The 25,416-nt window shown below is 42.7% G+C and overlaps 2 protein-coding genes across 3 annotated transcripts in view; both read right to left on the bottom strand.

Moving 5' to 3' along the window:
* LOC135493999 (gamma-aminobutyric acid receptor subunit beta-like) overlaps positions 1-12,668 on the bottom strand; it is an 84,570-nt gene extending 71,902 nt beyond the window's left edge. For both annotated transcript variants that reach the window (XM_064781720.1, XM_064781721.1), the window contains exon 1: positions 12,182-12,668. In XM_064781720.1, coding sequence (XP_064637790.1) covers positions 12,182-12,357 — 176 coding nt within the window. In that variant the 5' untranslated portion in view covers positions 12,358-12,668. The remainder of the gene's footprint in view (positions 1-12,181) is intronic.
* A 5,577-nt stretch (positions 12,669-18,245) lies between these two features.
* Positions 18,246-25,041, bottom strand: LOC135493407 (uncharacterized). Its single transcript, XM_064780738.1, has 13 exons — positions 24,892-25,041; positions 24,205-24,273; positions 23,431-23,482; positions 23,031-23,188; positions 22,584-22,717; positions 22,166-22,438; positions 21,811-21,954; positions 21,439-21,630; positions 21,001-21,220; positions 20,617-20,744; positions 20,216-20,377; positions 19,362-19,526; positions 18,246-19,018 (listed from the first exon to the last, which is right to left on the bottom strand). Exons 1-13 carry the CDS (start codon positions 24,998-25,000, stop codon positions 18,452-18,454), a joined length of 2,373 nt encoding a protein of 790 aa, XP_064636808.1. The 5' UTR covers positions 25,001-25,041; the 3' UTR covers positions 18,246-18,451.
* Between the last annotated feature and the right edge of the window lie 375 nt (positions 25,042-25,416).

Genomic DNA, 25,416 nt, shown 5'->3' with positions numbered 1-25,416 from the left:
CTAAAGAACCGTAATATATAGACGAAATAATCCTAATCTATCGTCTCTGCAATGCTGGTTCTGACATGAGCCTACGATGATTGAGTAGCAAACATCAACCTTTTTATTGCTGATAGATATCGGGAAATGATCAGTATCAGTCAATCATTCCAAGAAACAGAGACGTGATTTGTACAGTTTTTCGGCTTTCTCCAGCAGCAAATGGGTAACATATAAAGCATTGCATCTTTCCTGTTTAACCAAAGCGACGTTCAGGATGCCGTGAGAAGATATCCTAGCCTTGGTTGTTTAGAATACAAACGAGACCAGTCTCCAATGCAGCTTTCTTCGACCACATGGTACCATGTCTGACCTTCGATCACATCACCCGAAATCGGATCCATTGAACCAGATGGTTCCCGAGAAGTAAATCAATTATATATTTTCAGTCCAATAATGTGGCGAGGTGCATGTTTTCACTGAGCACGAGACTGTGTCTGCCAATAAAGCTTGGGGTACGTTTGCAGCAGGCGGCTGGAATATAGCTTGTTATAGCTTCTAGGCCACTCTGGGTTCTCATGCAGCCACCACAAATGAAAACTTGAAGCCAGGAACAAAATCATCACATTCAATTATTGCAAAGGATACTTCATCATTACAAACTTAACTGGTAAATTCCAAAAGCGACCAAGATCCAATGCAAGGCGATGTGTCTGTTTTTAAATAATATCAAGCTTTCTTTACCACCATTTCATCTCAGAACCGGCCACTCCAGACTAAGCCACCATCTGAACCACAAGCTTGGAGTAAGGAAACGGCTTCTGCGACCCAGCAGCCTATGACTCTCAACCACATCCTGACAAAATGCCCAGAACTTGTAGCCCTAATGAAAGTGTTCTGGCCATCCGCAAATATCACCAAGAAGCAGCTTTACGCCGACCAGGACGAACTATGACAGAATTGTCCAAGATTCTGTAAGATTGAGAATGCAGAAGAAGAAGAAGGAACCATCTTGAAAAGCGCTGAGATCGCAACGATTGCCCATAGTATCTTGATGGGGATTAGACTTGTTGGAGGAACCGGGGCAAGACGACACCAGTGTCAAGAGAATAAGTGGAGGACGACACCAGTGTCAAGAGAATAAGTGGAGGACGACACCAGTGTCAAGAGAATAAGTGGAGGACGACACCAGTGTCAAGAGAATAAGTGGAGGACGACACCAGTGTCAAGAGAATAAGTGGAGGACGACACCAGTGTCAAGAGAATAAGTGGAGGACGACACCAGTGTCAAGAGAATAAGTGGAGGACGACACCAGTGTCAAGAGAAGAAGTGGAGGACAACACCAGTGTCAAGAGAAGAAGTGGAGGACAACACCAGTGTCAAGAGAAGAAGTGGAGGACGACACCAGTGTCAAGAGAATAAGTGGAGGACGACACCAGTGTCAAGAGAATAAGTGGAGGACGACACCAGTGTCAAGAGAATAAGTGGAGGACAACACCAGTGTCAAGAGAAGAAGTGGAGGACGACACCAGTGTCAAGAGAATAAGTGGAGGAGGTTGGTCGAGACGTGGGCTAACCTTCAAGTGGCTTTTAATGCAGATAGGATAGCTTCACCAATCGTGTTTGGTTTAAACGAAGCACAGTGCGATTCTTGTAAATAGACAAGGCAATTGAATTGCCAGCGCCAATCCAATTACGTCAAGAAGAATTCAAGAGTCCGCTTGAACACTCCCAAATCTCCCAATAATTCATGAATCAATAGTGATAGATTTTCAATCCATTTATCCGGATTGATTTAGGCTGACTAACCGTTTGTATCAATTGCCACTTGTGTCAACATCTAGTTATCCGTGCCTTGCCTATCAATCGACATGTACTAATATTGGATGGCATCGGTCATTTCATGAAGGACAAAATCGATGGTTTAAGGCTTTGTTATCCACAAGGTGCTCGTAAAAAATAGAAGCCTATACGCTGGTTGTGAATATGTAGAACCAGTCCCTTGCTACAATGTTAGGTTTATTTGGTTATTCCGTTCCGGAAAGCCCACGAAAGGTGAAACAATGTGTCCCTTCCCTTCTGAAAACCCTCTACGTAACCTGCCCTGGTCTTATAAAATGGTTTTGTACTGAAGTAATCAACTTGGCTCTTAGTGGAAATTAACACCTTATAACACTTGACATAGACATTATTCAGGTCTAATAGTGGTTCAAATGGGCCTACTCCCTTCGTGTTCAATGGCTTTGTTCCTGTCTGATTCATGTTAAAAGGCCTGGCACTTCTCGTGGTGAGTCACTGTGAACCATGCATTTCATGTATTTTGTGGCGTGAAGCTGATCGCAGTAACACACTTTTTCCTAGTGTACATCGTCTGGTCCTTGCTTCAGATCTAATCTACTACAACAGTTTGTAACAGGAATTCGAATTGTTCATGTATCGAATATCTCGCCCGACAGAAGCAATAGATCATATTTTGGTATTCGTCGTTTGAAAGGAATAGAACTGGTGGAAAAACATAGCACAATAAGGACAGCGAACATAAGTCTCCTGAGATTCCATCGTGATGTGATTGTTGTGAAGAAAGAAGGGAGGAAGAGAATCAGACGATTCGTCGAGATTCTTTTTTTAGCATAACCAAGAACATGTTGTGTAAGGAGAAGGAGATGTTTCCTTAGCAGAGAACAATGTGTGCAATCATCGGGAAAAACACTGTTCCTTTTTCCTGAGGCAAAATATGATCTCGTTACTTTGGTTGGTTGATCTTGCCGCCTCATCCGGTTTTCGATTGGCACACTATTACCATTTGAAATCAGGCGTAGAATGTCTCATAGCAAAATTTGAAAAAAGAATAAAACCTGTGGGGTGTCATTTTTTTGCTTCAATGTTGTTGTTGTTGTAATTATTTATAAAGAACGTGTTCATGCATGTCGGAAGCGTTTGTATCCTTGTTCATAATGATACGATAGAGAGACGTTGATGGTTGGGAAAATTCAACGTTTCCTCTCCGTAAACATTGAGCGAATTTTGCTTATTCATGAGAGACAAATCGAAGCGTTGTTATATGTGTGCAGCACTGTCGCCATTTACTTATGGTCATTAGGTAATGTGTAATCAGTTGTCCACAAAAAAACCATTTCAGGGGAGAGTTTACCCGATGATTTTGATTATTCACGGAATACGTTGTTGCATTCGGCAGATGCACGGTTTCTTATTAGAAACTAATGAAAATTTATCATGCAAAGCTGCACTGAGCAACAAATCTCTGTTATTATTAAACACGTGATAACACGCTTCAGCGAAATCGGGCAATAAAGGTTTTTTCTTCAATATGCTTTTGATTAATATTCACTGAACACCTCTGCAGCATTAGCTGCCATTTTGTGCAATGTTGTGATAAACAAAGAATCAAAGCACCTCAAAGTTACTACCCTCTCGGCAAAAGAACGCTATTCGCAACTTATATGATAAGTCAGTCCCCAGAGTAGATAATGGGGCAGATGAACCAGGTGATTTAAGCATTGTCTATCACAAAGTAACTACAATCGCTCAACACCACAGTTTATTGTAATTTGGTTTGTGATCTCAGGAAACGAGAAATGAAAAGCTAAGAAGTGAGCCTTTCCTGTTCATATGGACCTGAACCCTTTGAGGTTGGACGATTTATCATTACATTCATAATTCCCATGTTTAGTGACTATTTTACTCTACAGGGATGAGAAATAATCTCTCTTCTGCAGCTGCCAGTCAGGAAATCGTAAAGATTGTCAAAAGAAACCCTCGAAGACAAATCGACATGTGTCATCACTGGCAGTAGAAGTCGATGAAAACAGCATGTAATCAACATGATGGCTGGTCGGACGGAGGTTGCACAGTGCTGCGGAAGTGGCATCAGTTATGTTACAGCTGAACCGTGCTGAATATATACCGGCTACCACTCTCTACTTGCCAATTTTACTTTGGTAGCTCAATGGTCTGAGGCGCTGACCCGATTGGTTTTTCTTTTTGCATGGACATACAAGGCACATCGGATATTGAAAATCTCTTTATCAAAAACTTTGTCAGTTGAACTGTTTTGAGTGGCGTTAAAGACTCTTAGGCCAGAGAGGATTTCTCCTTTAGACATTGGTTTATTGAGTGCGACCTTAAGATGTGGAACACGGATTCCTGCCAGATATTGATGGATGTCCATAACAGTGCAAGGACACATACGGCAGTCTTAGATGCCGCGAGAGGAGAAGACTGCATGCATGTGGTATGTAGTGTGTTCTCCTGATGGCTGCCTGAACTAGAGAAGCTCTCGAATGAGGATCAATGTCTGTGCTTGCTTTAGAAATTATGCAGTTTCAAATTTCATTGGCTTGATTTAAGCAGACGACGTTTTTCTGCGCAGAATCATCTCGGCCGGGGATTTTTCAACTATCTGCTGATGTATTCAACCACATTTATGGCATTGGCTAGCCGTCAATGTGTTCAACATGGTTCGAGGCGTTGACTATTTGATCTGTTTGTAACAGTCGAGGCTCTGATATCTCCTTCATGCCGATTTTGAGGAAGTGTTCTCACCAACATTCGATCCACTGACCAGTAACACACTGCGTTAGTGGTTTTGTTTTTATTTTTGTTGTAGCTGAACTTATTGAAGATTAACCAGTCCGGTACCAGAATATCTAAAACGAGTTTGCCCTGAAGTTGTTTTGGGTAGATTTTCAGAATTACACTATCCTCTAAGTTCTGTGGGCTTGAAGTTAAGGATTAGTGCCAAAGCCAGCACACATGTACTATCGTTATGAACAACATTTCCCCTTCCATTTACGACGATAGAATGCAGACAAAGCTAAACGTTTATCCTTTCTGCATGTTATCAACTAAGCTTATAGTCTTCTGATCATGTTTCACTCATTACCGAGGACCTTAAGGCTAAATCTAATATGTTGCTTTTACCAGGAGCCGCACCTTTCAACGGGCAATTTATAAGGCAAACTTAGCCCTGAGGAATGGTGAAATGCTGAATTACCTTTCAACTAAGGCCTGAGTAAACTAGAGTGCCCTTTGATGTCAATTCCCCGGTTGCAAATAGACGGAGAAAGACTGGCTCTCGCATTGGATATTAATTTTACATGAGAAAGAAATGCAAGATTCGTGATATGGAATTGCCTTGTCCATGCCAATGTGACGATAGACCAAAAATATCTTTCCTTCAAAGACAAACGATAAAAACTGCCTTCACACTGCCTAACCTGAAAGAGGTTGGGAAGACGACAATCACGACCTGATGAGTTGGCGGTCAACTGGTCGTGTTATGCCCAACTCATAGTTAGGCAGCTTAACGGGTTTCGGTACTCGAAGTATGCTCGTTAACTACCGAGAGAAGTGTTGGCCAATCTCTTAGCCTCTTAATGGTGTGGCACAAGTTTATACACAGAGTGCAGTGTACATAACAGCAGTGTTTGTTGTAGAGAAGAGAGAAATGCGGTTAGTGTGGTGGTCAGAATACCAGGGTTATCATACGAGTACACACAGATAAGAAAAACGAGCATCATCGTGAACACACACAACTCAAGGCCAAGGGAACGGCCCAACTCTAGGTATAACACCGGTGACGATGACGATGACGCGAACGATGATGACAACGTATTCGCAACGTATTCGCATCATTTGTGTCCATAGTTTGATTGTTTGATTGTTTCCACGTACGACAACAAAATATGTTCAGACAATTAACATGTCTCTTAATGAAAATAACAAAAATGTTATGCGCTCATCCACTCTATTGTTGTGTAATTCCAAAAGAACGTCATTTTGGGTAAGATGATGTTTATGCTGTCAACTGCTATACACATTGCGATGTGTATGTACCACGATATTATCAACGAGTGTCTCCAAAGCCAGCAAATAAATGAATCTGAACGAATTTTGACCACTCGGAGCTTGCTTGGGGGATAGCTTCTTTGTACAACTAATTGTCATGATTGCGACATCTGAGGACAAGCATTTCTGAAAAAAGCACTGTCTGTGGGCTACGTGTATAAGCCGTACAATCGATAACTCCGGCCGAGACTTCCCTCCCACGAGGTAAGACATGACTTAGTATGCGCGCTCTCCCGCCCCGTCTACAATGAAGATAATATTGGTTCCTTAAGACTGACCCCCAACAGCAAACAGTATCATCCAAACATGTCTTAAATACATCAATACTGCTGGTAAAAAACCCCTTCTTACATGCTGATGTGCCACCGGTTGGTACTTATGAGACCAGCTTCTTTGCACCTGTAATGCCATTCTGCAGGGGTTAACGTATGTTTACATTAGCGTACATTAACCTCCGATTTCCTCAGGATGCTGTAATGCATTGTACTGTAATAGCATTAAAATAAGCTGTACGGCACGCATGCCCCTCGTTTCTATCATGTCGTCATTTCCTCTGAAAGGTAATGGTAAACCGATATCTGATCATGATGACAGTCACAGACAGACTGAAGACCATAATACATCTTGATGATACGTGTTTCTATTATGATATATCGGTTCTGCTATCAGTTAGATAGTATGTATATGTGAGAAACCGGTACTTGCACACTGAATTCTGACTACTTGTCGCTCAATGACATTGATTTCCACTAGTCGAGCCTGAGAATATCGCTGAAGCATCCAGATTGCGGGGGCTAGGCGCGCATACTCCATAAAAGCATCACCCCAATAGGAGACACCCCGATGCTTGGCTCTGCTGGCAGGTACTCAAGTCGTGTTTATCATAATGGGCAACATCCCTTTTGATTAACATTTTTTAAAACTTTATCACATCGGAAAAACAAGGTGTCAGGCAGAGGAGAGCTGGCCGAGTAACGCACTAGCTTGTGTTTTGCATGTTGACAGTCACTTCGTTAGCTGAGTTTGAAGATGGACCAACCCGTGTCCGTCACTATTCTGAGAGTTTCTTTTTTAAATGCATTACAGGATTAGAATTTTCCATTCGAATTTTAGTGTGATGATATACCGGACGTGCGAAAAGGTGCTGGCAGTTCCACCGAATGAAAAGCGCAAGAAACTTCTAATTCTGCAGTGAATTGTGAGCGAACTCGAAAAACGCATCAAGTCGAAGCAACTGGTGTTTTTCGATATCTGTCGATGGAAGAAGATTCCTTATCCAAGTCAAGCAGAATTACCTTTAATGCCACTTGCATTTGAGATAGTTGTGTGTGGTCCATCTCTAGTAGGCCGATGGGCCTGTATAATTGCACGAATACGTACTATAATGTCTGCAGTAATTCAGCGGACTTGGGTTGAAATCAATTCGGGCAAGTCAGAATGCGATGGAGCAGTGCTGATTATGCGCTCCAACTTGGGAACTGAAGTAACTACTTTAATTTGATTACATCCAAAATGAACGCTTTCAGACCGTTAGTCTAAAGAAGCTGCTTCAAGGCTTTGGAAATAGCTAAATTGGGGCGGAATTTAGAGGCAGGAAAGTAATGGATTGGTCTTACTGGGATTGGAACTGCATTCCAAGATTTAATGCCTGTCCGTCAGCAAGCAAACTTGAGATTCAACCGACAAAAGCAAGAGAATCAGTAAGGTTTCGCAGGGATTAGCGTGGTAAACACTTGCTAAGCAGTCTTGAAGAGTTGATGGTGTAGCACAAACACTATAGAGTGGGATATCCACCATTACAATTCTAGCTTGCGATATAATTCCGATGGACTTAGAATAGGGAATCTATGAGGTTGTGCATTTTCTGTTTTGTAGGTGCTGGTCTAACCCTCAGATGGTACGGTGTCCTTGAGGAGGCTGAGAAGGATATTGGACTTGCAGAGGAAGCAGAGCTCCATGCCAGAGCCACTAACCCTCTGAAGGTCTGGTTTCGCTGAGCAGGCTGCGAAGGATATTGGACTTGCAGGGGAAGCAGAACTCTATGCCAGAGCCACTAACCCTCTGAAGGTCTGGTTTCGCTGAGCAGGCTGCGAAGGATATTGGACTTGCAGGGGAAACAGAACTCTATGCCAGAGCCACTAACCCTCTGAAGGTCTGGTTTCGCTGAGCAGGCTGCGAAGGATATTGGACTTGCAGGGGAAACAGAACTCTATGCCAGAGCCACTAACCCTCTGAAGGTCTGGTTTCGCTGAGCAGGCTGCGAAGGATATTGGACTTGCAGGGGAAACAGAACTCTATGCCAGAGCCACTAACCCTCTGAAGGTCTGGTTTCGCTGAGCAGGCTGCGAAGGATATTGGACTTGCAGGGGAAAAAGAGCTCTATGCCAGAGCCACTAACCCTCTGGTCACAACAGGCAACAAGACTTCCCTAACTAAACTTTCTCGAGGGGGGGGGGGCTTTTGAGACAAACAAGGCTGCACCCTGTATGGAATGGTAGGCCACGTTCATTGACAAACAAACCCGGGCACAACTTAAACCAGTGTAGCCATGCATCATAGACAAAAACTCATCAGCTGCCCACTGTCCAACCGACTATTCGAGATGTCCTTTTGATCAGCTAATAGCACTCTTCACAGACCAGCAGTATGGCCTTACCCCAGATATCCACAATAGCATGTCACTCGCCCCTTAATTCGCAATATTAATGTAACTGTCAGGCTGTTTGTTGCTTTTGACAGCTATTGATACCCAGGTATCTGTCTCCAAGTAAGATCAATTTCAACTGACAGCAACATGGAATATCTCACCATGGAAGTCATACTGGTGTCAGACAAGTATGTCGTGATATGAGTTAAATAGAAGATTGTAATGAAAGAAACCTCAGGTTGTGAAGTATTACCTTCGATCAATCCTGTGTTTCAGGGTTGTTATTATGTTAATGGTAGAGGCAAACAGATCATTCCTCTGTGTCCCAGGTCTAACATTCCCCAGGTATAATGTTCCCTCTATAGAACCCGGGGAATATAGTACCCGGGGAACTTCATCTCATGGAACATAGAGATGCCTTTACATTGGGGAACACAGAACCTGGGCACCAAAGGATCAACCAAAGATCAGCAGCAAACAGCAGACAGTGCATGCAAGGTCGTGGATGATGTTCAGGAAAATTCGAAGTCTTTGAAACTCTGAAGAATGATCTTCCTGCAACTTTTTTTGTTGTATCTAAAATAGGCCAACAAGTACGGTAAACTTGGATTGTGTAATCCATGACACATCACAAATCATTGGTGTTCATTTTCCTTTTGGGTCGTTGTGCGAAACTACTGGGCTGATTTCTTCAAGGTCTGCTTTATTGTAAGTCTTAAATCTAGTAATTTTGTGATCCAAAGAGGATTTTCACATTTTGTATGTATTTTTGTACATTGATGCAGTGCATTGATATTGACATTTTTCTCTGCTCTGCTTATTTCAGGATGAAAATTGAATTGTGAATGTGATGAAAACCTCGTCAGCTTATTGTTTTTCAAGTAAATGGTGGACTGAAAGGGCTCCAATGAAGTAGATTTTCTTACGTGGTTTGCAAATCTTTCACAAGAAAATTGTGTTGGGCCCAAAATTTAATAGATTTGAAAAAAAACTTTGACGAAATAGGCAGTAGACCTAGGTTTTTGCACAGCGTCCTAGTAAAAGGGCAGTGTCAGTTCTTAGGAACCCGACTAAAACCATGATAACAGGGCCGTTACTAGCTTTTGGTCAGGGGAAAGGGGCAAAATGACACTCTTTCGGCCAAAATCATGGTGAAAAAGACCTTTTTTGGTGACGTCTGGAAAGCATTGCCTCCTCAGGCCCCTGGCTCCCCGCACGACAGCTCCGGCCGCCCCGGTATTATCATGATTATTGGCCTAAACTTACCCAGTTTTATATTTTATTCATCGGTCATCGGCTGAACAGTAGCCATCCTCCAGCATCCAGCTTGGTACCGTGACGCCAGCATGAGGAAAGATGCGGACGTACCATGAATTTTTGCAATCATGACGAATACAAAAGATGTTTTTTCATCCGTGTATTCGCGTGCCTAACCAAGCATGGCGCGTATCAAGGGTACGGAAAAAACAAAACAAGCATTCTCCAAGCGTCGTCAACGGTGACCAATGTCATCAAAATTCACTCGACCTACTGTCTCTGCCGCAGTTGGCCTATGTGAGAATTTCAGCGGGTGCATGTAAAATTCGACAGACGGACCAAAGACCGGGAGATTGCAAAACAAGGGGAATCTCCGTTGTTGGTGTCGTTTTTTGAATACCGCTTCGGCCTAAAACAATCAACTTCGATGTTACTCCTTCGTGTAATTTTAGTCTAAAATGATGGTACAACTTAATCATGAAAAATGTTGCGGGAACAAAGTGTGCAGCCGTGTTAATCAAGAAGGATCCCCTCAAGGAATTGATCATTTGATGATATATGATGCAGAGGAGTGCCATGCTATACACACCATCGACTGACTTGAGATGGACACACACAAGAGGACAACGTGTGGAATACCGAGCAAACACAAGACCCCCGGCTCTGGTCTGGGCCAGGTCTATCTGGCACTGACTAGAGTTGGCCTAGCGAGCCAGGTCAATGTCAGGCCTGGCCCACAGCCGGCTGGCACTGGCTAGCCTGGCCAGGTCTGGACCAGGCTTGGCGCAGGGGTGGCTCGCTGACCCTGGGCAGCCAGGCGTGGGCCAGGTCTGGTCCAAGGGTCTGTTATATTATCTTTAAACAAGGCTCGGGTGGGCAATTTTTGACACTAAAAAGACAAATAAGTCTTGTTCATACAGAAGATGAAAAATAGCTATCTTAGGGTTGGCTTAACCGTGGCTTTCCAGTCTGGCACAGACCTGGCTTGGCATCTTGACCTGCATTTGCAAGAATGTCTTTTTTTTAAAAAGCACTGTGAGTTCACCAGTTTGTTTGTATAAGAAATACATATACATGCCACACAGCAAGTAAAGAAAGAAAAATGCATCATATTTTGTATAACCTACTTGTTTAAGATGCAGGCAGATTATTATAGTTTGATTTTCGGCACCACACCATTGTTTGTTTCACTCAAGTACCAATCTCGGGTATTTTTCATTCCCTGAAGGCAAGAACTAATCGTTTTCACGTTCCGTACTATATCTTATGAGTGTTTGGCCACAGGTCAATGACATCAATTAGCCAATTTAAGCCTTTTTTCACTGTTTCCTTTGATTATAATCACACATAACACCAATTCTTCCTGCTCAGTAACACAGTTATAATGTAATTTCCATTTAGTCCGGTGGCTCGATATTTATATTACACATTACAGCCATTTCTTTTAATTCATTGCACCTTTCATATTGAATGCTTATACAAATAGCATAAACTAACCACAGTAAATGCACCTTATATCGAACCCTTCATTAATCATTAAGCATTCAAGCGGTCAAGTGTGAACGGCTTAAACCTTGTTTCTCCAAGTAGCAAGTAAAACAAACATATATGCATACTCTCCTTGCACATGCAGATCTTAACTGCCCTTATAATAGAAACTATCAATTTTGAAAGCATTAAATTATTTCTTTACGGGCAGTATATAATGGTTTTAAAACTCGATTTAGTGGATTTTCGTATTTAATTCTCCGGTGAAGTAATCCTAAGGATTATAAATTCTTTGATCTAAATCTACTACAGTGGACCCCGGTCGGCGACCACCCCAGTAACGCGACCACCCCTCTGTGACGACCAAACTGACTGAATGATGAAAAATGTTCTAAGCTCAAATATTTTTTTCACTTTTTTTTCTGCTCAAAATGAACCAACATCATCGGTCCCAAAACTTTTTTGACTATGAAATTTTTTCAGAATTTTGAGCTTATGAATAAGTTCAACAATTTTGGCGGGAAAACCTAATCGTGCATTTCGTCCAATGCTTAAAAACCTGTGTCAATCACAAAGTAAAAATTTGCCACCTGTATCAAGTCTTCGGCATAAACTCTAACACCAAAAACCAATAAATATCTCATATGGAGGACATATATGCTTCTAATTGGATATCCCATCTTGAAATGTTGCCAAAATGTCTATGCCAACCAAGCATGAGTGTCAGCGTCAGCGATAAAGTTCTGTCATCAGGTATTAGCGATTTACAATTTACCTTGGTTTTGAATTGGATTCTCACGCCAGGTCATATACTATTTCCTGCTGTGAAAGTATTTAGTGACATTCACTTCTGATGATCAGAAATAGGATATATGCAAGGTTAATAATAACAAAGTTTCATTAGCCTAACTATCAAAAGCAAAGCAAAGTTAATTACTTACTCTGCTGCTTGTCGTTTAGCAGTGGCATAGGATGTCTCGTCAGCGAAAGAGATAGTATCCAAACGGACGGTCCCCTCCAACACCTTCTCCGCGGGTTTATTAGCTGAAGTCCGGCCGGGCCAAAATATCAAGAGGAACACCAGGAGACTCCTCAATGCTACCTGTGCCTTATCCATGCTGACCGTCCACTCATACAGCTACACTTCATCTTATAACGGTTAGCATTACAATTCGTTTTATAGAGTCACCACAACGTAGGCCCTTATCCGTTAAGTGCTGCGGGTGTTACGCAACACCGCGAGGGCCTAACCTTGAGCCGTAAACCATGAGATCTAGACGCGTTTTTTTACGTATGGTAGAAAAATCCTGGCAGCGCTGGTTGCTCCGAGCATGTGGCATAGAGACCTGCTACTGAAGGCTCCCTATTGATTACTGCTAACTGTGAGGAATAATTTAGAGAGAGGCGGCTGGTAAACCTCTCAGTAACACGCGCTGGTCAATCGAAGACTTGATGCTGATTGTGAGGAGCGCCACGGTTAGAAATGGAAAAAACTATAGAGCCACGTGGGAACCATTGAGAATCAAAATCCACCTGATCAACCCTGTCACCAGGAAGCCAAGGGGAAGAGAATATTGTTCTATCATATTCACAAGCAGTGGCCAGTGGTTTCTACACGGTTACGGTACCGAGGTTGTTCACAAGCGCCGTCGCTCTGTGCCAACAAAGAGAGAAGGAGCAACCTCTCGTCAACATGGAACATGGTTTTCGAACTGGTAAATTAATTACCATCTGGCCACCTTGACTTCTACAAGACATTAGTGATGGTTTTTCTATCGTATCGAAACTATACACCTTGCACACAAGTAAGTCGAAATACCATCAGAGCTGCAAAACATATCAAAGAGCCTTGAGGCCGTCAGCAACAATACCTAGCATTTCGAGGTAAATATGTGAAGGGGCGGGCTACAGCCTGGGCTACTTTACTGGACTAAGACAGGTAAGATGGCAATTTTGCGGTACGGGCAAGATGCGGCGACTCAGCGGTCCAAAAAGACCGATTGTTCTCTGAACCGAGCTCACAGTGGTGGTGACTTCGGGAGAGAGTTGGAATAATCAAGTTCGTTTGGCTGCATGCATGATCAAACCCGATGCCCTAATTGACCACTCCTAACTTCCAGCCCTTTGATAATATATACCGAACATTCACATATATCGCCAGGGTCAACCATGCAACATTATTTCGATATTACACACGAGCATGACGAATCCATTTAGACCAGTCAATATAACCTACATATTTAATCATTGTTTTTATTTGCGACTGATTCTTCTCGTGTTGCAGTGTAGATTATAACGTGCAAGTCATGTTCGATTGATTTTCAAGGGTCGAGGTCAAGTTCAGCTTCACCAAAGGTCACCACATTCTGGAGTTGAATCTCTCAAATATCCATATTGATATAGGATTCTTGGTGGGTAAATCGGTCAAGGGCAAGTCGAGCAAGCCATCGTAAGCCCCTCCAGTTTGGCAAATAAGGTCTTCAGGAAGTTCTCTACTTCATGCCATTTCAAATACTGAATATGACAGCTTAAAAGGGAATATGTCTCTCTGTTTCCGGGAGTTGGATCTCGAGATCTAATCGCATCAACAGCGCAAGCACATTGTGGCAAAAAAGTATTAGTGTTGGACCAATCAGAATTTGTCAAAGGGTATCCTGAGCTTCAGGCTTTTCATACTCCTTCGTCATATCGAGAGGCGGAGGATATTGAAAACCACTGGTGTCTAGATGGTTAAAGGGGCCCCACGGCACATATCGTCGGTGATGATGGAGAGAGCGGTAGCCGGTACATATTCAGCACGGTTAACAAGCAGTTCAATGTGCTCATTACGTGATGAGAGCAAATCTTACGGGTGGGGCGGAATCCGCCATATTGCTGACATCATCGGCGCCAACAACTATTTCTTTTGACCCTGCCCGAGTCTTTCAAAACAATTCATTGATTGACTCTGACCCTGCTTGTAAAGTATACCCCCGGGATATAGAAAATATCGGCCCTTTAATTTCTTCGAGTTTAATCTTATTTCTGCATGCTGCGATATCGGACTATTGGACAGCAATCTTTGTAATTGGATAATAACTGAATTAGTTATTATATTGTTAACGTGGTGTATCGAATGATTTAGTATCATTTAGCGGAAATACTTTTGTCGGGGATGCGCGATTTCGTGCCTAAAGACTGTCTATTGTGAAGCAGTCGATTTAAACGTTTTGTTTGTTCCGTTGTTAACTATCATTTTAATGGGGTTAGGGAAGATATTTGCTGTCTAAATTGTCCGATCATGGCAAATTGCTAATTCATAGCATGCGAATAGATTTATAATATTGTAATTGCATGCAGTTAGAAAATTTGTATTTAATACTGATGCCTTGCTTGAATAAACAGTTTTGAAAAAGATTTTGGAAATGTTTCGGTTCTGACTACGTCCTTGTCATAAAATCGTGGTAACCCCACGTAGCCTGGAAGAAGGCAGTAGTAATCTTTGCGGAAAAGGAACGAGAACTTTTCATGCTGACCTCGATGTATGAAACTTTTTTTTTAAAGGCCATTTAAACGCTAAATCAACTGCAAGCATAATCTTTTATATCACTGAGGTATATGGATACGATATGTTGAGAAAAATCTGTACAACTATCGAAATATACGACTACTTGGAACTATTTCGGCGAATCACTCTGCCACCGGCGCGACCTTGTCACAATTGCGGCGCGCTCTTTTGCATATCGCATATAACTGGCTAATACAATCTCCCTTACCTCATGAAAGCCTGGATGGTTCAGTGCTGAGAGTGTTGGATTGTGGACCGGCTGGTCACGGGTTCGACTCCCGATGAATCTGCCGCAGTTCTCTCTTTTTTCTTCTTCTTCCTAATCTTTTATCTGATCATCCATGTACGGATGTCAACATTTTCATCCCGCGCCCAAACTTTTTAAACTGCAGCACATACTGATTCCGGGCGTTCGAGTACTACCGAGGATGGTTGGAATCGGCAGCTAGTATTTTCGAGGCTACATTGCGGCAAAGAAGTATTAGTGTCGGACGGTGACTTTTCCAATCAGATTTAGTCAACGGGTATCCTGAGCTTCGGGCTTTTTATACTCCTTCGTCATATCGAGAGGCGGAGGATATTGAAAACCACTGGTGCCTGGATGGTTAAAGGGGTACGCCGGTCGTTGACGTATATTTACTGCTGGTCCAATTATATCTATATAGTTCCTACTTCTAACGCCAATCAACTCCAATAGTCAGTATATGCGGCTGCAGCCTCTCAAGTCACAGTGCCAGATGTGTCGGATGGAGCTGTCAGGTGGGTGGATGATCAGTGATGTAGTCACCATTGGCATACTTAATCACAAGGTCTCACATTGGTGCTCATTGAGGATTCTGCAATTTAGTTTTCAGTATTCTGGATTAACTGATATTGTTTCAATTTTCCAGAGACCAAGAGAAAGCCAAAAGAAGGCCGAGGACCAGACTGAAAGATGTTCAACCTGTCTTGTCAAAGTTACAGGAAAGTAACATAGCCCCTGTTGTATGTGGTCATCCATGTCTAGAAGACTTGAAGTTGGATTGGGATGCATTGCCAGAGGCCACGCATCCTGCTACAGGTGAAATAGGGTGGAGTCTTGTCAACTCTACAAAATGACCACCTTACACAAAAGATTTGCTTATTCTGTTGCTTTTGTGTGAATTTGGCTACAAGATGTCTGCTACAAGTGCTTGACATCTTTATTGCTAAGGGAATCTAGAACAGCTGATGGCAATTACGGACCTTCATCAAAGTATCTGCAGTCATGATCACAGATCAACGTGTTTATGTACAGTGAGAGGCACCTGTGTGATCAGATGAAGACTGGTTGTGAGTATGTCCTTGTCTTTGTTTATGTACATGACAGTGAGAGGCACCTGTGTGATCAGATGAAGACTGGTTGTGAGTATGTCCTTGTCTTTGTTTATGTACATGACAGCGAGAGGCACCTGTGTGATCAGATGAAGACTGGTTGTGAGTATGTCCTTGTCTTTGTTTATGTACATGACAGTGAGAGGCACCTGTGTGATCAGATGAAGACTAGTTGTGAGTATGTCCTTGTCTTTGTTTATGTACATGACAGTGAGAGGCACCTGTGTGATCAGATGAAGACTGGTTGTGAGTATGTCCTTGTCTTTGTTTATGTACATGACAGTGAGAGGCACCTGTGTGATCAGATGAAGACTGGTTGTGAGTATGTCCTTGTCTTTGTTTATGTACATGACAGCGAGAGGCACCTGTGTGATCAGATGAAGACTGGTTGTGAGTATGTCCTTGTCTTTGTTTATGTACATGACAGCGAGAGGCACCTGTGTGATCAGATGAAGACTGGTTGTGAGTATGTCCTTGTCTTTGTTCATGTACATGACAGCGAGAGGCACCTGTGTGATCAGATGAAGACTGGTTGTGAGTATGTCCTTGTCTTTGTTTATGTACATGACAGTGAGAGGCACCTGTGTGATCAGATGAAGACTGGTTGTGAGTATGTCCTTGTCTTTTTACGTACATGACAGTGAGAGGCACCTGTACGATCAGATGAAGACTGGTTGTGAGTATGTCCTTGTCTTTGTTTATGTACATGACAGTGAGAGGCACCTGTACGATCAGATGAAGACTGGTTGTGAGTATGTCCTTGTCTTTGTTTATGTACATGACAGTGAGAGGCACCTGTACGATCAGATGAAGACTGGTTGTGAGTATGTCCTTGTCTTTGTTTATGTACATGACAGTGAGAGGCACCTGTGTGATCAGATGAAGACTGGTTGTGAGTATGTCCTTGTCTTTGTTTATGTACATGACAGTGAGAGGCACCTGTGTGATCAGATGAAGACTGGTTGTGAGTATGTCCTTGTCTTTGTTTATGTACATGAAGACTGGTTGTGAGTATGTCCTTGTCTTTGTTTATGTACATGAAGACTGGTTGTGAGTATGTCCTTGTCTTTGTTTATGTACATGACAGTGAGAGGCACCTGTGTGATCAGATGAAGACTAGTTGTGAGTATGTCCTTGTCTTTGTTTATGTACATGACAGTGAGAGGCACCTGTGTGATCAGATGAAGACTAGTTGTGAGTATGTCCTTGTCTTTGTTTATGTACATGACAGCGAGAGGCACCTGTGTGATCAGATGAAGACTAGTTGTGAGTATGTCCTTGTCTTTGTTTATGTACATGACAGCGAGAGGCACCTGTGTGATCAGATGAAGACTGGTTGTGAGTATGTCCTTGTCTTTGTTTATGTACATGACAGTGAGAGGCACCTGTGTGATCAGATGAAGACTGGTTGTGAGTATGTCCTTGTCTTTGTTTATGTACATGACAGCGAGAGGCACCTGTGTGATCAGATGAAGACTGGTTGTGAGTATGTCCTTGTCTTTGTTTATGTACATGACAGCGAGAGGCACCTGTACGATCAGATGAAGACTGATTGGAGTATGTCCTCGTCTTTTTACGTACATGACAGTGAGAGGCACCTGTGTGATCAGATAGGTTGGTTGTGAGTTGTGAGTATGTCCTTGTCTTTGTTTATGTACATGACAGTGAGAGGCACCTGTGCGATCAGATAGGTTGGTTGTGAGTTGTGAGTATGTCCTTGTCTTTGCGCTTTGTGGATTAAATGGCCAAGGAAATACATTACATGAGGAACCCTGATATCTGCTTCTGATGGAATCGATATGAAGACTAAGATATCCCCTTTTTAGTTGATTGCTATTGCAATGACCAGGATCAGTGTGGTTGGTCTGTGCCATGTTCTTTTGACATCAACATGGCTGTCTCGGTTGACCATGTTGACTGTCATTATGAAACAGGTATGCCGAAACAGGCTGTGACAAGAACCACCTTATCAGTGATCACATGAAACTGATAACCATGAACAGACCACGGATGAACAGCCATGAGTAACAGCCAATTCACATAAACGTCTCATCACAAGGCATTTAAGGATAGATGTGTTCGTTAAATAAGATGAAGGACTGTGATTTCTATTGATTATACCTCAGTCTGGTATATTATATTTCTTCGAAAACTACAAACTCCCTGCATTTATAAAGCATACAAATACAAAGTTGTGCACTTCTCAAGCATGTAGGTTTGACTCTTGTCTCCCTCTGATGGACAAAAATCTCAACTGATACAAAATGAAAAGTAACTGATGACCACATCGTGGTATGTTGTCTATCTACAATCAATATGGCCTCAGCATGTATCCCCTGCCCTTATTCTCCAAGTGTGACTGCTCAGCCCCAGCTCCCAAACTCGGCAAGTCCATGCCACTATGTCCAAGTCCTGGTATTTTTGGCAAATCCTTTTTCAATCCAACCATCTGCTGTAAATGAGAAACAAAGCTAGCAGCCTCCAATTGCCCTGAAGAATCAGCAGCTTCCAAAGAATCATTCACAGCATTTGTCTCATCATGGTTTGAATCTTCTTGTCCCTGTCCCTGACTTGATAATAAAGACCTCTTAGATTGATCGTCACTTGTTTCGGGAATAGCACCATAGTCTTCAGTAGAATAAACATGAAGATTTGATGCTCTTGTTTGATTACGATGACCAGATGGCAGTAGGTTTTCACTTTCAGATACGCCCGAGTCTGTATCGTATCCTGATTGAAGTATTAGCCCCCGAGATTTCTTTTTTGGCACCTCCATTTCTCCGGCTGGGTGGAATGAGTAGTTTAATCCTGTTGATGTTGGATCCTGGTTCGGTGTCAGTGTTGGCCCTTCTTGTTTGATTTGCTTAGAAGGAGTAGCCTGCAATACCACAAGATATACATCAAAACCCATGTGAAACACTCATAAGTCACTGAGAAACCGTCCGATTTGCATGGAAATGATAGACATCATGATCAACATGAAGCATCACTAACCAGGAAGAGAAGCTGCAGAGAGGAGACCAAGCTAGTTCAAGTTGTTTCTCAAGCCAAGCCACACACTTGTCACCTCCCTAAGAGTTATTGATCAGTAAACAGTTGCAGATACCAGTAACAGCTTGGTAGTATTTGTCCCCCAGGCCTCTTATGGCAAACTGTGAACAGACAAGAAGGAAACAACAAACACTTGATAGGGCACCTGGTCTGGTAGAGCATTTACTCACCTTGGCTGAAAGACTCGGAGTATTGGCAGGTTCGGACGACATGAGGTATGATCGAGGCATGCCCCCCGACAGTGAAACGTCAGCTGGTGTTCCCTTCCCAATGCTCGTTGATAAAGTTGCCAACCGCTTGGCCAGCTGGGTGAACTCAGTGACATCTGGTGATACCTGTAGTAAACAATTCGATTCATGTCTTGAGTGTGCAGGGACTTTTTACATTCTTATTCTAATTCTGATTCGGCCATCTTTCTGTCTGAATATCTGAGCAGTACTATGTTCACACATCACAGTGTCCATAAACTGACACCATCTGTCTGCTGCAAGAATAGATTCCGTCAATCTATTCTGATGGTCGACGCATCACTTCAAATGCCCTCATCTTACTAGTCCCTCAACGAGAAACTTTTCTGAAGAAGCCAAGGGGCACACACACTGCACCAGACTTTGCCAGGTCTGGCCAGGTGAGAGTTACCACACACACTGCGCCAGACTTTGCCAGGTCAGGCCAGATGAGAGTTACCACACACACTGTGCCAGACTTTGCCAGGTCAGGCCAGATGAGAGTTACCACACACACTGTGCCAGACTTTGCCAGGTCAGGCCTGATGAGAGTTACCACACACACTGCGCCAGACTTTGCCAGGTCAGGCCAGATGAGAGTTACCACACACACTGCGCCAGACTTTGCCAGGTCAGGCCAGATGAGAGTTACCACACACACTGTGCCAGACTTTGCCAGGTCAGGCCTGATGAGAGTTACCACACACACTGCGCCAGACTTTGCCAGGTCAGGCCTGATGAGAGTTACAGCTCTGGTTCACAAGTTGGACGTTTCTGTATTAGGACACTCGACTCACAAATGGTTTTTCCTTCTCCTCCTCCTCAGTTGTTAGATGAGTTGTTTCCAGGGATTGATGCGGCGAGAGTTTGGCATTGCGAATGGATGAGATTTGACCATGACCATCTGGACTGCGGTAGCTTTTCTTAGGCCTTGTCGGACTCGCACAATCCTTGAAATTCTGAAAACAAAATCTTTCAATTTAATCACGTTGTTATCAATCTGCATTAATCAAAACAATATCATTTGACTTTGGTGCACATGCACTCAGCTATCCACTCTGTGAACAGTTCTGCAAATACAGCTGCTCCTTTACCGTGAGGACCATATTAATCTACAGACAAACAGGAGGTACTTCAAGAGAAGCCCAGATGTGTTTCCGATGTGCACTCGATCACTTGAGGCTGAAATTCCACTTACTATCCTTTGTTTGCGTTTCTGCAACTCAGACTTATCTGTTTCGCCCTCCGAATGTGAACCACTCTCTACACCAGACATGTCTCCCTTCGTGATAGGGGCGGACGGAACACCAGGACTTGTAAACGAACCTAAAGACAAAGATCTCATTTAATAAACGAAAGCAGAATGATTTCGAAAGATTGTACATCTTGACCCTCAAGTATTGGAATACACAACAAGTCACTTCTTTGGACTTTGCTTACACCATGTGGGAACAAGCCACGCGGAGAAGATCACAATGAAAGTTTCTTAGGTTGAAAAAGTAATTCCACTTTGAACTGATCACATTTGAGCAACAATACCACATTGTACATTTCCACAACAAGTGTAAAAACAAGCGCTTACCCTGGTGAAAGAGGACTTTTCCATGTGGGTTGGTATTAGCTGTGGTGCTCTGTGGGTGACGCTGGAACATACCACCTTTACTGAACACAACCCATGGATCTGCCACACCTCGGCAATTTTCCGTGAAGCCATCATCGCCAACAAAGTCAAAATCGTCTCCTTTCACTCGAAGCATCCTTCCAAGTCCTTTGAAATTGAGAGGTAACTTGTGACTGGCATACTGAAAAGGTCAAGAGATATCCTAATATAAGTAATATAACTAACAACAACCATCATATTGTCATGGCTCAGTTGCCAGTTGCAGTGACTAAAAACGCTTGTTTGCTCAATACTACAAGGTACTTGAAAAAAGGGTAGAAAACTCTCTCTTGGAGAAAACTTACAGACACCCACCTGAAACCAAAGTGACTGTTTCCATTGGAAGACCAATAAATTTACCTTTTCTTTACAAATCTCTTCTTGGTCTAAATCGCGTATCACAGATAAGTAGATGTCGACGCCAGTTGTGAACTCAGCCATCAAGTGATCCATGAGAGCAGTGCGTAACTCACGCAGGTAGATTACATTCTTGGTGGCACAGTCAAACAAGCGCATTGGAAGGGGGCGCACTGTCCATACAGATTCATCCTCCTAGACAAAAAAGTAAACTTGACTTATCAAAGCTCAGCTTGAATTGGCCATGTAGTTGATTCATGAGAATATTACAACGCTTCTTGATTGACACTGTATCTGCATTCAAGGCCTAAGATATGAGTGAGAGCTTGCCTCAACATCATTTTCAAGCTTTTGGAGCAGTTCAATGACCCCTACCTCTTTCTGATGCTGCCTCACACGACTGATGAACACTTCTTCTGGATTGAGCTCAAGATATTGGAAGAGGCAGAGAGGAAGACCAGAGACATAGCGGGGGAGGTCACCATTGTGGTATATCTTATAGGCAATTACATCAGCAACCTGAAACCAAACAGTGGTGACAGCCATTAGGAAATAAAGCCCACTCTTAGTATACAGGATCATGCAATATAATGACCGACATCACCTTACAAGGCAGGATGAGCGTTATTGTGTGGATCTATGGCCAAAACGACACATTGATTTCACTAAAGGTTAGACAATGTGGTTCATCTCAATAAGGAAGGTAAACTAAACCATCATCTTTGCTTACCTGAGTGTCAAATATGTTGATGAGATTCACTCCAAACTTATGGAACAACATATCAGAGACAAGACGTGAGTCATGGACAACCTTCAAAACCCTTGGACACTGAATCAACTCAGCTAGCCCATCTTTGAAAGCCACTGCACCAAGGACCAACATGTCGAATATGAAAACGTGGCTCTGGGTAGCAAGCTGCAGAAGGCAGAGCTCTCCGTTCCGGCCGATGCTCACGCCCTCAGCTGCCATGCCAACAATACTTTCCTTGGACAGATAAGTCATCTGAAATTCACAAAATGGAACAAATGAAATGTGACAGTTGGGGCAAGACATCTCATCCATCAGAGAGCGACAGGCCATAAGATTAAATCTCTGATAATACTGCACATAAGGGCCATCTGGACACCATACTGAACGCCATACTTACAGCTGTTTGGAAGTCTTCATTGATACTGTCAATGAATATGAAATACTCTGGTCTTGGCGTACCTCGGTGACCTGAATGTTTGGTCTCGGTAGGTGGTAGTGGGCAGCTGGATGATGCAGAGAGGTCTTTGACTGCTGCAAGTATAAATATGGAAAGTGGTGACAAGGATCAAACTGATCACAAAGGCTGGAATCAACATTGAATGATGCCTGCTCTACATCAACTTTTCAAGAACGACTGAGGTATACAGTCATATCTAATATAGGGCAATGGACACTATATTATTCCATTTTCCAAATTCTCTCTCTTACTCTTAGAGCTGGATAATTCAACTGAAGAATCACCACCTGACAAAGACAAAAGCCTGATCAATCATTGCCGTGCTTTGCATCTATTGATTGAACATTGCTGATCCTAGCAATAACTGTACCACTAAACACTACTCACGTATAGACTTCCTAACATTTTGAACAAGACTCTTCTCGTCGTCGTCATAAACATTGCGCCTACTCAGACACAAAGCGTCATAATCCAAGTCCCTAATTCGACTAAGATGCTCCGTGTTTAGTTTCCTGCCAGTCCTCAATAATTTCGGACCATGAGGACTGAAAAACAATGAACTTTCATGGTTAGAATTCAATTAGGAAGAAGACTTATATCACTCTCTGTCATTCTGATCTGTACAATGTTATCGTGTCCTGATGGAGCTTGCATTCATTCTTAATCAAAGTGGTCAAGACCTCTCAAATTGTGGCAAAATGATCTACGTCATGTACTCCTATGACAATGGTTCATTTAGCAACGAAACAAATAATCTCATTTTGAGCATCATACACGAGCCACTTACTCATCAGCCATGAGGTCCTTCACTTCTTTTCGTTTCTCTTCAAGGATTGTGACTGAAAGGTGTAAGGAAAGACATACAAAAATGTATGGGTTCGCTACACAAAGCTCAAGATAGCAATGACTACTCCATACATGTACTTCACCACAAAGCTCCAACTGTTGGAAGGAGATTGTGAATTTGGGGCAACGATGGGCCGGGTACAATGGGTGATTTTAAAGTAGGTGTTGGTGTCAGTGTTGGTAGTTAGTGTTAGCTTTAGTGTTAATTTCTACCCTAAACACCGGGTGTTGACACTAACACCGAATGAGCAGTTTATTTTTGGGGTCAACTCTGGAGTTAGTGTCAGTGTTGGTGTTAACACTTTGACTTAACACCTACTTTAAATCACCCAATGTCTCCAAGTAAGTTAATATTTGGCAGATAGCAATTTTCAATGGATTTTTACAGAGGAAACAAGTGAAGAATTTTCACATAATGTCATTAATGATGACTAAAACTAGGGAGGTTTGAAACACATTGTCAGTTCACTATTCTCACACAAACCACCATCAATAGACGAATTCGAAGAAGTTTGTTTTGGCGCTGACCAGACATGTGTTACACCTTGAACAAAGGATCGCCATGTCTCTAGGCATTGTCCGAAGGCGGCTTAGGCCTTCTGATGTGTTTTGAGTGTGTGCATTTGATTTGTTTTGGCACTGATTTGTCTTATAGTGTACTTCGTAGACGAGGACGTTTCCAATGCAGTAATAAGTTTAACACTCAGTGGCTTACTTTTGTCCAGTTCATTTCCATAGAAATACTGTTGGCCAGGCATCTTTTTCCCACTTTTACATGACACAACTGAAAATAATAAAGGATACATTACGATACATTTCGTGCAATTTCAGCATAAATTAAAACAGCACAACAATCAATCTTCTTATGAACTACCAGAAAATGATTGTGATGATGATTGTCTTTATTCTTAATGGTAACTAATTCATGTATCTTATTTAAGCAAATCTCCAACCAAGAGAGAGTGCCCAATCAAATTGAAAGGTACCAATACGACTGTTAACAAGTTGGCCCAGAAGTTACAGGCGGTACCAATACGACTGTTAACAAGTTGGCCCAGAAGTTACAGGCGGTACCAATACGACTGTTAACAAGTTGGCCCAGAAGTTACGGGCGGTACCAATACGACTGTTAACAAGTTGGCCCAGAAGTTACGGGCGGCACCAATACGACTGTTAACAAGTTGGCCCCAGAAGTTACAGGCGGTACCAATACGACTGTTAACAAGTTGGCCCAGAAGTTACGGGCGGTACCAATACGACTGTTACAAGTTGGCCCCAGAAGTTACGGGCGGTACCAATACGACTGTTAACAAGTTGGCCCAGAAGTTACGGGCGGTACCAATACGACTGTTAACAAGTTGGCGATTGAAACCTTCATCAAACATAATAACAACACACTTACCTTTGTTTAGAGTTATTCTTCTTGAGTTCTGATCAAGGGCCTGAATTATGCCTTCGAAAGAACCATTATCAGCCTCGATTCTCACCTTGGAACCGACATAATCTGCCATTTTATGGAGATTTTTTCATAAACTTCGCACTACTGCCGTACGCCCCTACTGGTATTTCTCATCTCAGGGATCTCAGGTCTCGTTAGGGAGTTTTTCCCAAATGTACGCGATGATGACGTGCCCCATTAACAGGACGTAACATCTATTTTAAAATGCGTTTCCAAAGTGGATGCATGAGGACAACCCATTTGTGTCGTATATCACTGGAAACGCCCGATTCCCCTGATTCTGCAGGATGTTAAATCGGGCATTTTATTTCTTTAAATAAATCATAAGCGTCGCATTTGCTCCTAGCTATGTTCACCATCCCAAATGGCAATATTGCCAATTGGGCCGGACAATCACGAAAAACCCCAAATATTATACATTTCTTCCTGAATAATTCTTACAGAGACCATTCTCCCATGAAAGACAGT

This window comes from Lineus longissimus, chromosome 9, assembly GCF_910592395.1.
Source record: "Lineus longissimus chromosome 9, tnLinLong1.2, whole genome shotgun sequence".
In the NCBI taxonomy this organism is placed as follows: domain Eukaryota; kingdom Metazoa; phylum Nemertea; class Pilidiophora; order Heteronemertea; family Lineidae; genus Lineus; species Lineus longissimus.
The sequence above is the reverse complement of the archived record's forward strand: the minus strand, read 5'-3'. Positions and strand labels throughout refer to the sequence as shown.

Coding starts and splice junctions, on each gene's coding strand:
- LOC135493407 (XM_064780738.1), bottom strand. CDS start 25,000: ATGGCAGATTATGTCGGTTCCAAGGTGAGAATCGAGGCTGATAATGGT. Junction 20,378..20,616: donor AGAAACGCAAACAAAGGATA/GTAAGTGGAATT, acceptor TTTTGTTTTCAG/AATTTCAAGGATTGTGCGAG. Junction 19,527..20,215: donor AGGAGAAGGAAAAACCATTT/GTGAGTCGAGTG, acceptor TGTTTACTACAG/GTATCACCAGATGTCACTGA.